Source organism: Bombina bombina, chromosome 4, assembly GCF_027579735.1.
Source record: "Bombina bombina isolate aBomBom1 chromosome 4, aBomBom1.pri, whole genome shotgun sequence".
In the NCBI taxonomy this organism is placed as follows: Eukaryota; Metazoa; Chordata; class Amphibia; order Anura; family Bombinatoridae; genus Bombina; species Bombina bombina.
This window is the reverse complement of record NC_069502.1, coordinates 783956253-783968643: the sequence shown is the minus strand read 5'-3', so window position 1 is coordinate 783968643 and position 12391 is coordinate 783956253. Positions and strand designations below refer to the sequence as shown.

At 40.1% G+C, this 12391-nt stretch overlaps 1 protein-coding gene across 6 annotated transcripts in view; it reads left to right on the top strand.

The window, feature by feature from the left end:
* AKT3 (AKT serine/threonine kinase 3) overlaps positions 1 to 12391 on the top strand; it is a 995132-nt gene that overhangs the window by 684719 nt on the left and 298022 nt on the right. For 5 of the 6 annotated variants that reach the window (XM_053711156.1, XM_053711157.1, XM_053711159.1 and 2 more), the window contains one exon: positions 4856 to 4921. The exons of the other annotated variant lie outside the window; for it this stretch is intronic. In XM_053711156.1, coding sequence (XP_053567131.1) covers positions 4856 to 4921 — 66 coding nt within the window. The remainder of the gene's footprint in view (positions 1 to 4855; positions 4922 to 12391) is intronic. 6 annotated transcript variants of the gene reach the window in all.

Below are 12391 nucleotides of genomic sequence, written 5' to 3'. Positions count from 1 at the left end.
TCTAACGCTCACTTCAGAAACGACTCTAAATACCGGAGTTAGAAAGATCCCATTGAAAAGATAGGATACGCAATTTACGTAAGGGGATCTGCGTTATGGAAAAGTCGCGGCTGGAAAGTGAGCGTTAGACCCTATTTTGAGTGACTCCAAATACCGGCGGTAGCCTAAAACCAGCGTTAGGAGCCTCTAACGCTGGTTTTCACGGCTAACGCCAAACTCTAAATCTAGGCCTTCGTGTTTTAGGTCTAACGAGGTGTCGGGTTAGAGCACTTGAAGAATTAGTCATTTTAAACCACGTTCTTGAAATAATAACTATCAAATATTAAAAATATTAATAATAAGTATTACAAATCATTATACATACTGTAAAAAAAATCTAGTTAATCCATAGAATACATATACATTTTCCTTCCTAAGATGGGGAGAGTCCACGGCTTCATTCCTTACTTTTGGGAAATACAACACCTGGCCACCAGTAGGAAGCAAAGACACCCCAACCAAAGGCTTAAATATCCCTCCCACTTCCTCATTACCCCATTCATTATTTGCCTTTCGTCATAGGAGGTGGCAGAGAAGTGTCAGAAGATTTGGAGAGTCCTGAAAAAGTGTACCTGCCCTTCGAGACAGGACTGGAGCTTTAAGTAGTCATGTCAACCTCTCAGTGAGAGTATTGATGAAAGCTAGAGTCTGGAGATGCAGGAAAAGTTTTTTTGTGAAACAATCCAGACTATTGCTAACAGCTCCTAAGCAATCAGTGTTGACGAGTTTCACTGCCTGCTTTCTCTCACTCAGGTCAATGTCAGGAGCGCTGCTATAAGACATTTCTCCTTAGCGGTTTTGGCTGCCTTATGGGGAGGGCCGTGTGGCTTTTCCTATTTTGGGAGTTGTTGTTTCCCTATCAGAGACATTAGGCTGTGTTGTCTCCTTCTCCGAGCTACGCTTAGGGTTTTTTTCTACCGGGGTTTGGGATGCCTTGCATTCTTTTTCCTTGGGTGTGGTCCTCTAGTTACGTACTCTGAGGAGATATGGAGACTAGCCTTTGTTCTACTCGCTCTTCGGGTGACTTATCCTCAATGTTCTCCCTTGGTCTCTAGAGACTTGGCGCGCCTCTGTCGTACCTTAGCTCCTTTTTGGAGTGTTGGACTCCTGCAAGGGGTGTTGTCTACTTTTTGGGTTGGGATTTATTAGGGAGTTTTGTCCCAGTTCTCCGGCTTAGTCCGGTGTTTCCCCTGTGAGGTCTGATTCTTTCAGAGGGGGTATTTGTGTTCCCTGGGGTGGTGTTGTTTTAAACAATTCTGGGGCTCGGCATATAGTTTTTGTTTGGGATCTTTCTGGGTGTCCAGAAAACTTATGACCCTGTGGCTGGTTCTGGGTGATCGAGTTTTTACAGGGAACATAGGCTATGGCCTACGGACTGGCTAGTTGAGCGTGCTAGCAGCTTGGCCATATTTTCTGTGCGCTTTCGGATACGCTCCTTATGGCTTGCCTTGTCCTTTGAATGATGTATGCTCCCCTTCAGGGGGAGTTCTTTCTGTGTTCATCAGGACATCTGGATGATTTTCATTTGGCTTTTGTTTTCATCAGACTATGGCTCATGTCTTGTGGGCATGTGAGCTGTTCTTATACTGTATATGCTCTTCCCTTTGGGGGGGGGGGGGGGCAGTTTGTCCTCCTTATGGAGGGGGAGTTGTTGTCCTGTCCTGTGTGCAGGAGGTTGGAACAGGTGTTTTTATACTGTAAATGAGAGCAGTCTGCTCTTCTGGGGTTTGTTCTGTTCCATCTGTGGAGATTGAAGTCTCCAGTAGATCCCTAAGGTCTTCTTAGGGATCTACTGCATTTTTCTATGATTTATCTTCTATGGGGTTCTCCTTGGGAGTACCTATTTGAAGGAGTTTTTTGGGTTGGCACCCAAGCTCTGTTGGGGTGGCCGAGTTCACCCCATTCCGTCCTTCCTTGGGGGCTGGTGATTGGGGTCCTTTCTGTTCCCCTGTTTTTCAGACCTGCCTGTCGCTTGGGCTGGTCCGGTGTTGGAGCATGATCTGAGATCGGTTGTTCGTCCTCGGGTCATTTGAGGTTTGGTGAGCCTCCTTGAGGTTCTGTATGTGAGAAGGACTGGCGGCTTTTGGATAGCCTGTGATGGGCCCACTTCTTAGTGGATGTTAGGCAGTCTGACGGTTTAGTGTTTGATATCTATCTTCAGCTGCTCTTTACTTGCCTGCAAGCATTCTATTTTCAGAGTCATCCTGGTATGACTGTGGCATGTTGTTCTGAGTTATCTTGCGACTTGAGGACTCCGTCTTCAGTTGTCTTTAGGGTGCTGTTGCACTGTATTTAGAAGAAGTTTTCTTCTCTGTTTCAGATTCCAGGTCTTAAAGGGTTAGAAATCTTTGCAGAGTTGTACCTAAATAAAATACTTATTAGAATAACTATTATATATGTAATGAAATAAAACTATTTTTGTATGAAAACATACTTTAAATATTTTGTTTAATTTTTCACCAAAGGAGCGGTAATGACTGCCCATAAAAGCAGGTATAGGTTATGTAAATTTGGCTACCGCCCCCCAGCCAATGGCAAAGCAGCTGGGCCCGTTAATTTTAGTATTCTTATTATGTCATTTGTCTGCTTTGCATGCGCACTTGCTTTATAAGGTAATCGCATGCGTACTACTGTCAGAAACTTTCAGCGGTGGCCATATTTGGATTTCCTATTTATCACAAACATATAATATTTAATATGCTCGTTAGTCTAGGGGTACTTTGTAAACTTACCTAGAAGATCTTGCTAAAGTTGTTGCCGCTCCTTCCTTTGCAACATACGCTGTCCCTGGAACTTTAATCACTCTGGTGCTCCACTCCCTCAAGCGTTGACGTCATGATCTACATGTCTGCCCTGCATCTGGCACTTGGATCATGACGCGCCTTGTGGTTTCTGTACAATCTGGGGTCTGGGCGTTGCCTTCTTGTTTCTCGAGACTGGTTAGGGTCTCGGGAGCTTGGCTCGGTTCTCGGGGTTCCTTATTTTTATTTGGAACTTGTTGCACCCTACTTAGGGTCCTTTCGGGAATCCTTGATTTTTTCTTCCATGTCTTCTCCCTTTTGGGAGTTTACGGTTGTTGATCCCATTCTCTAGTAGGGGATGTGTTGTTGGGGACTGACTGCTGGGCGACGGTGTCTCCTGGAGGCATGTTGGCTCAGTTGAGTCTATTCTGCGGTCCCTAGCAAGGCTTATGGACTATCTGCGGGTCAGTGTCCTTTGGGCCTTTTTCCTTATTCAAAGTTTCCTTAGCTTCGGCCAAATCAGGTTTTTTGTGGGTTAGGATTGTAAGGCCTGGTGCCCTCAGAATGGGCCGCCTTTTGTTCCCTCCCGTTTTTAGCATTCAGTGTCCTCTACAGCTTGGGTATTGTTTTCCCAAAAGTAATGAATGCAGCTGTGGACTTTCCATTTATGAAGAAACACTTAAATTATGCTTACCTGATCATTCTTCAGATGGAAAGAGTCCACAGCTCCCCGTCCGTGTTTTCTGTGTGGCGTCTGTTATTTTTATTCTTCTGGCACCTTTTCATCCTGATATTTCTTCTACTGTTCCTTGTTCCTCAGCAGAATGACTGGGGGATGAGGGAAGTGGGAGGGGTATTTAGGCCTTTGGCTGGGGTGTCTTTGCCTCCTCCTGGTGGCCAGGTTCTGAATTCCCAAAAGTAATGAATGCAGCTGTGAACTCTTTCCATCTGAAGAAAAGAAAATTATTAGGTAAGCATAATTTAAGTTTTTCTAGCAAAGGCACAGTTGTAAATGCTTATAAAAACATCTTATTTGTATAAATCTTTTGCAATGCAGTATTTAGTTGTTATTATATATTATATAAAATGCATACCATAATAACATTTATACCAATATGATTCCATCAAAGAAATAACTTAACATTAAAATCAAACGTTTAATATCACTACATGTTTTAGCTCTACTTTACCTTCTTATATATAATTAATGTAAATTCTGTTTGGAGCCAAGCTTCAGTTCATAAGAGTGTTAGAAAGTTCACAGGATAAGTATATAGGTTGGCTCATAGGACCTCCCTAGCATCTTTAACACTATATGGCGGCAGTGTTTGCAGCAGTGTTTATAGCAATATTATACAATGTTGCAAACACTGCTGCCCTAGAATACTAAAGCGTACATGCGTCCTATGAGCCTACACAGATATGTGCTTCAACGAAGAATACTGAGTGAACAAATCAAATTTGATAATAGAAGTAAATTGGAAGTTTAGAATTGCTTAAAGGGACACACATGTCAAAATTAAACATTAATGATTCAGAAAGAGAATGTCTTTTTAGCATGCATTTGCTCATTGTTCAAATCTACTGTATTTACTGATCTTTTTAAAGTTGTTTAAAAGTTTACTGCCCCTTTTACATAAAAAAGTATTAATACAAATTATTAAAGGGACATGAAACCCAATGTTTTTCTTTCTTGATTAAGATAGAGGATGTGATTTTAAACAACTTTCCAATTTACTTCTGTTATCTAATTTATTTTATTCATTTGGTATCCTTTGTTGAAAAAGATACCTATGTAGGCTCAGTAGTTCTTGATTGGTGGCTGCACATATATGTCTAATGTTATTGGCTCTCTCAATGCTCAGCTAACTCCCATTAGTGCATTGCTGCTTCAACAAAGGATACCAAGAGAATGAAAATTAGATAATAGAAGTACATTTAAAAGTAGTTTAAAATTGAGTTTTCTATCTGAATCATGAAAGAAAAATGTGGGTTTCATTTCCCTTTAAGATAGAATGTTGAAATAATTTTTGGTTTATAAAGCAATATCTAACTGTTGTTCCCTGTTTTTTTAGGATGAAGTTGCACACACACTCACAGAAAGCAGGGTATTAAAAAACACACGACATCCATTTTTAACTGTAAGTATCTAGTTGTTATAAAACATAAAAATAAAGTTAAAGGGACAGTCAACACCAGAATTGTTGTTGTTTAAAAAGAAAGATAATTCCTTTATTACCCATTCCCCAGTTTTCCATAACCAACACTGTTATAGAAATGCACATTTTACCTTTACCTTTGATTACCTTGTATCTAAGCCTCTCTCCAATCAGTGCTCACTCCAGCATGAGCTCAATGTTATCTATATGAAACACATGAACTAATGCCCTCTAGTGGTCAAAATGCATTCAGATTAGAGGCAGTCTTCAAGGTCTAAGAATTTACCATATGAACCTCCTACAATTAGCTTTCGACTAAGAATACAAAAAGAACAAAGCAAAATTAGTGAGAAAAGTAAATTGGAAAGTTGTTTAAAATTACATTCCCTTTTTAAAGCATGAAAGGTTTTTTTGGACTTGACTGTCCCTTTAAATGGAAAAATTGCTGCTTGTTGAAAAAGACAGCTGTGATTGTTGTCTATGCACATTATATTCTGTTTGATATTAAACACACATTTTATAGGCATAGTACTGAGGTTATTCCCCTCCTTCTAGTCATGGGTGCAGCTATGTTGAAATTTAGCTTTCACTGCATTTCTGAGGTATCTCCACATGTGCAGAAACTCTTTCAGATATAACTTAGGCTCCAAATAGTGGTACCCATAATTAGAGGGAGGTGAGTGAAATGTCTTTTTAGTGTTTAATGTTCCTTTAAGTTGTAAGTTAACTCTCATTGGCATTTCCTAAACCTTTTCCAATATCTTGGTTAGTGATCAGCTTATTATTTCAGCTGTGCTCTGGTTCAGCTATATTGTAAACTTGACCTGTTGGGGGTACTTGAGGACTGCTTTTGAGAAACACTGCTTTACGGAGTATTACACAGAAGTGATAATAGGCTATAAAGGGATAATAAACCCAATCTTTTATGATTCAGATAGAGCATGCAATGTTAAGCAACTTTTTAATTTACTCCTATTATCAAAACTGGGCCGTCGCCTAAGCTTTACATTCCTGCTTTTTAAAATAAAGATAGCAAGAGAATGAAGAGAAATTGATAATAGGAGTAAATTATTAAGTTGGTTAAAATTGCCTGCTCTATCTAAATTATGAAAGAAAAAATTGGGGTTTAAATAAATAATAAGCAGCATTAAATAAATAATGAGCTGCATTATTATATACTGTAATAATGGTCGACCACACCTTAAAAAATCTGTGGGTCCTTTAACCCTTTGTGGTTCAGATCAACAATCAAGTTTTATAAGACCACATACAACTGCTTGACTAATAAATTCATCCACTCTACAAATAATAATACCATTAGTTGTTTTATTCACATTTAGTTAAACTAGGTTTACAACTGTTTTTTAGTTTGTTTTTGTTTTTTTTATTTGTAACAAACAGAACACCGTTTTCCTGGCCAGGCAAGCGTTTTCTCTGGCGCCAGGTAGAATACTGTTGTCCAAAAAATATAACAAGTTAGAATCGATTACTCAAAGGCCAACTCACCACAAACCTTTACTGGGACACTGCATATTTAACACAGTACCCTGAGCGGGAGCTAGGGGTAAGAGAGCAATGAGACTAAATCTGGTTGCTGAACTCTCTTTAGCACTTTAATGAGCACCTACAAACAAAAGAAAAATCAAGTACTAGACTGTAACTGCAAATTCATTAATCTAAAAATTTAAGGAAAAAAACCATACCTTTGTAAAAGTATAGTCTCACTATCCAGACAAAGACAAACTCACTTGGGTAACTTAAATGCAGATCTATTTAGAGCAGAGATATCGAAGCTAAATAGGCACTGCGGAATCAGGTAACAGCAGCAATAGTATAAGTAGTATAGTGAAATACAAAAACTAACTGAACAGTACCATACTCAGTAAGGTAATATAGTCAGACAGTCCGGGTCAAAGCTTCACAGAGAAAAGCAGAACAAAATCAATTAACAAATGCAGAGTTCAAAAGCAAGCTAAAGTCAAATACCAAGTTCAAAACGAGGGGTTAATACAGCAGCGTAGTCAGGGAAAGTAAAAGTCAAACCATAACATCCAAACCACAAGCTGCCAGAGTAAGAGGTCACAAACTCAATACACAAGCACTCTCATGCTGCAAAGAGCTAATATAGACTACTACAAGTAAGGCCTAATTGATCTTCTAGACCTCCTTAAATGGACATGAAACACAACATTTTTCTTTCATAATTCAGATAGAGAATACAATTTTTAACAACATTCCAATTTACTTCTATTATTTAATTTGTTCATTCTCAGTATCCTTTGCTGAAGAAATAGCAATTTACATGGGTGAACCAATCGCACGAGGCATCTATGTGCAGCCACCAATCAACAGCTACTGAGCCTATTTAGATATGCTTTTTGACAAAGGATATCAAGAGAATGAAGCAAATAAGATAATAGAACTAAATTGAAAAATTGTTTAAAAATGCATGCTCTTTCTAAATCGTGAAATAAAGAAAAAAGGGTTTCATGTCCCTTTAAAGGAACAGTAAGCCTTACTGCATCAGGGACAAAAAATATTCAGTTACGCAAGTTCTTGTTATGACAGTATCTCAAATTATTTGTCACAGCATTAATAAAAGTTTTCATTACTACATTGTTTGTGAACGAATATATACTGAATATGTACTGAGTCCACGAGCCATTACTCCTGGGATTATAACTCCTTGCCACTAGGAGGAGGCAAATATTCCCAATCTCCAAGAGCACTTATTCCCTCCCACCTCTCTGGTATGCTAGTTTTATCTATGCCTCCCAGGAGGAAGGTGAAGAATTGAGGTGCTTCAGATTTTTCACTGAGAAGGATCTTCAGACTGATTTATAGGCCATATTTTCCCTCAGAGAGCCTCTACTGAAAGACAGAAGGGAGATTGGAGTAAGTGGCAGTGACAAAATCACTCCCAGTGAGGAGTTAGTCACATGCTTGCCACAGCTGTTGCGGGGTCTCTTAGCATCCTCCTGTTGGGTTGTTTATGTACTCCATCCATAGATCATCTGCTGTGGATGGGCTCTCTACTAGAAGCTGTCACTTCTGCAATGGGTAAGCACAGTAGAGTGGGTGCAGTTCAGGTAAGTAAAAATCACATCTTGCTCTCACATAGCCCATGGGCTGTTCGCAGGTACAGTTATACACATTAGATCATAGCCAGGGGACAATTCTTAGAGAGATTACACTACATTCACATACTATAGATATGTAGGGGTATGTCTAGTTTATAGGAGAGTAAACTTTAAGGGAGAAACCTCTTGGAATTTATAACCAACAGTTTTATTTTATTTGTAAAATGATTATGTTCCATGGGGCTCCATAACTTTTGGGATATCATTTCCACCACTAGTAGGAGACCAATAACCCACACAAGAGCTTAAGTTCCCTCTTATTCCATCTCCCCTCAGTTTTTGTTCTTGGCCTCAAGGAGAAGGTTGAGAATAGAGGTGTTAAAGCTACTTGCTTATGGATTAATGTTTGGGAGCTCAGACCAATGTGAGACCCTTATCCCTGTGACATATCATTCACAAAGAAGACAGAAGAAGTTTCCAGCAAGCTTAATAATACAGGGACATAGGCATTCCCTGTTATGTGCACAGTATCTCCCTATAGGATTTCAGCCATTACTACATTCAGGCGTCACAGAAACTCGTCCCTCAGCTTCCCCCTGTGGTATTACATATTTTCCTCAGAATTCCTCTGCTGTACTTGTACAAGCACTTGATGGCTTTGTACTGGAAACTGCTGCAGTGTGCTGACTGGTAAGCCAGTGGAGGGTAGCTATTTCACCTGTGTCAGAGGCTGGGCAAGGCACTCTGACACAGGTACAGCATAGCCAGTGGACTTAGCCTGTCCTCCAACTGACGCACTTTTTTGCAAAAATCAGGTCCTTCACTCAAAAGGGCACTTTAACAACACTGGCACCCCTTTTGGACCATTTGGCAGCATTAGGGCCCCATTTTCAGCATTTTAAAAAAAAATAGGTGCATAGCCCTTTAAGAAAACCACTGATTGCTCTGTGCAATCAGCAGTTCCCTCATTGACAATCCGGTTTGCTTGGGGAGCAGTTTAATGTTTTTGAGGCATGTTTTTTTTAAAACCTTTATTTTAGTGTATTATACTGTTTAAGCCTCTCTGAGGCACCGGCTCTGTTCCAAGTGGAAGGCCCACCCCCTCATTGTCACAATCTTTTCCTACTCACTCCAGATCTGCAGTTGGGAAGGAAAAGGCATTCTGAGCATTTGTCAGTGTTTCTATACCAGAATACAGCTTAAAAATGTGTTCCTGTCGCTAGAGGGGGTAAGTATCCACAGGAGCTGCTAGGGGGGTCACTTAGGGACACTTTCCTAGGAAAGTTAGCTTAAAGCCTAGGTATTAACTTACGCTAGTACTACTTTGCAGGTGTCAGGGGAGTCAATTGGCTAGTGTAGAGGGCTGTCTACCATTTATGTTATCACTGTATGCCTGTTATTTTCATATATGTTACTGTGTGAGTTTTTGCTTATTATGGAACCCAGTGAATCTGTCCCCACTGAAACTATGTCTAACACTATGGAAGAGGGTCCTACAGATGCCTCTCCCTGTACATATTTATGTCTGTTTTGTAAACCTGTTCCAGTGTACCAGGTTTATCAACTTTGTACCAGTTGTTTACCTCAATTTCTGCATGCAAATCAACCGCATACCTCTGCTTCCTCTAAGGAATTATGTCCTGTTAATGTTACTGTGGGAGCCTCTACAGAATGACTGAATATCATCAGTTATTCCCAAGCCAAGTAAGCGTAAATGCAAATCTGGGGAATTACCTCACTCTCTTGATGTGAACATGCACACTCCTTCCAATAAACCTCAAATTCCTGTCCTGCTTCAGAGCTCTGACACTGACAAAATCATCCAGTTCCGATGGGGAAGTATCTTCTGGTGAACAGGACCCTCTCCCTGGTGAACAGGACCCTCACCTTATTGCTTGAGGTACTGAATACTCTGGGTGTTTCTGAGAAAAAACCTTCTGAAAAAAAACCTTCAATCGGTAAAATGTTGTTTTCAAAGCTCCTCCTAAGATTCAAGATTTAGATTCTGACAATATAGTCAAAATGGGGGAAAAATGGAATTCCTTTGGCTTCTTCTTCCAAGTTGAAGAGAATGTACCCTCAGAGCAGAAAGTGGAATTATGGGAAACCATACCTATAGTTGCACTACCATCCCCATGGAGGATAGCACCTCTTTCATGGATCCATTGGATCACAAAATTGAGTCTTTCTTGAGAAAACTCTTCCTTCAGACAGGTCTTCTGGTTAAACAAGCAGTGTTTATCACCTATGTGGCCACGGCAGGGGCCCTCTGGTGTTATTCGCTATCTAAATTGGTTTCTGACAAATCCTCTGCTGAGGATCTCCAGAATTTCATTAAAGCCCTTAAAAAGGCTAACACCTTTATATTTGATATAGTAATGGACATCATAAAGATTGATGTCAGGAACATGTCTATGGCAGTTATTGCAAGTAGGGCCTTATGGTTAAAATCATGTTCAGCACACATGGTTTAAAAAATAGGTAATAGGCTAAAAGGGAATATTCTATTTGGTTATGATTTGAAATCAATTATTAAAACTGTTACCTGTGGAAAAGCAGCTTTTCTCCCTCAGGACATGAAATCTAAGGGAAAGAACAGACCAAATAATTGATTTAGCTTCTTTGGAGATCAGAAGTTGCCTTCTTCTCAAAAGTCTGAGCCCTACAAGCCGGCCTGGAAACCTGTTTTTTGATGGGCAAAAAACAAGCAGTCCAAGAAATCCAACGCCAATACAAAATCTGTATGAATATGTGGCCCCCAGACCAGATTCTGTTTTCATAAGGCCTGCTTCCAGTCAGTCCAGGACTCCTGGGTTCAAAATATCATATACCAAAGTTACAGTATAGGATTTCGCTCCAGGCCTCCTCAAGGGAAATTTAATCTGTCTCATGTCCCCAAAAATCAGGTGAAGACAGCTGTCTTTATGCAATGTGTTCTGGATTTTAAGGATATAGGAGTAATTATCCCAATACCTGTGACTTAACAGAGTCAGGAGTTTTACAATAATCTGTTCATTGTTCCAAAGAAGGAAGTTTTTTTCTGACCAATTTTAGACTTTAAAACTCTAAACTATTTTCTCAGGGTTCCCACTTTCAAGATGGAAACCTTTCACACAATTTTACCCATAATCCAACAGGGTCAATTCATGTCTACTACAGACCTAAATGATGCATTCCTACACTTCCCTATCCACAAGAATCACTATCAACTTCTAAGGTTTCTTAGAAAAACACTACCAACTTCTCGTCCTTTCATTTGGTCTGGCACAGCTCTTCTCTTCACCACAAAGGTGTGCTAGGCGGTTATCAGAGCTCGGGGGATCTCGGGTGCCCCTTATCTGGATTATATATTAGACAGGCCCCTTCCCTGCCTCTAGTTATTGCTCATACTCAAAGGCTACTATCTTTTGTCCTAGACCACGGTTGGAGAATCAATGTTCCAAAGAGTTCTTTAACTCCAGCTACAAGGGTGTCCTTTCTAGGAGTCATCATAGATTTAGTCCAAATGCAACTATTCCTGAAGGAATCACACAGAGTCCAACTTCAGAAGGCGTGTCTGTCCCTGCAACGTGCTTCATTTCCATTAGAAGCTCAATGCATGGAGGGTAGTGGGTCTTTTATGGTTGCGGCTTTGGACGTTGTTCCTTTCGCCTGTTTCCACTATCTATTCTCAATCTGTGGTCAAATGATTATATGCAATTGGAACAGCAGAATGCTCTATCATCAGAAAATTTCTCTCTTGGTGAATACAAGGTCTTCAACCATCATGTGCTATTGTGACAACAGGCGCTGTCTGGAATTCTTTAAGAGCGCAAGGAGTGGGTTCTCCTTTAGAGGCAAGGTTACCAATCAACATTCTGGAACTATGTGTGAATCTTCGAGGTTCTTCAGTCCTGGTCCATATTAAAAGAGGAAAATTTTGGTTCCAGTCGGACAATATCTTTGCGGCGGCCTACATAAATCATTAAGGGGGTACCTGTAGTAAACTGGCTATGCAGAAAGTGTCTCAGATTCTGTCTTGAGCAGAGATGAATCAATGTTCCCTATCAGCAGTTTACATACCAGATGTGAACAACTGGGAAGTGGTTTACCTCAGCCATTAATCAGTCCACCCAAGAGAGTGGTCATCAGGACATTTTCGATCAATTAGTTATCAAATCGGGTCTACCGGACATAGATCTGATGGCCTCTCATTTAAATCACACACTTTTAGTATATTGTGCTAAATGAAGAGATCAAATTATAGATGCCTTGGTGTGCCCATGGAATTTTCATCTAGCGTACCATTTTCTTCCGTTTGTTCTTCTTCCAAGAGTAATTGTTTAAAGGGACACTGAACCCAATTTTTTTCTTTTGTGATTCAGATAGAGCA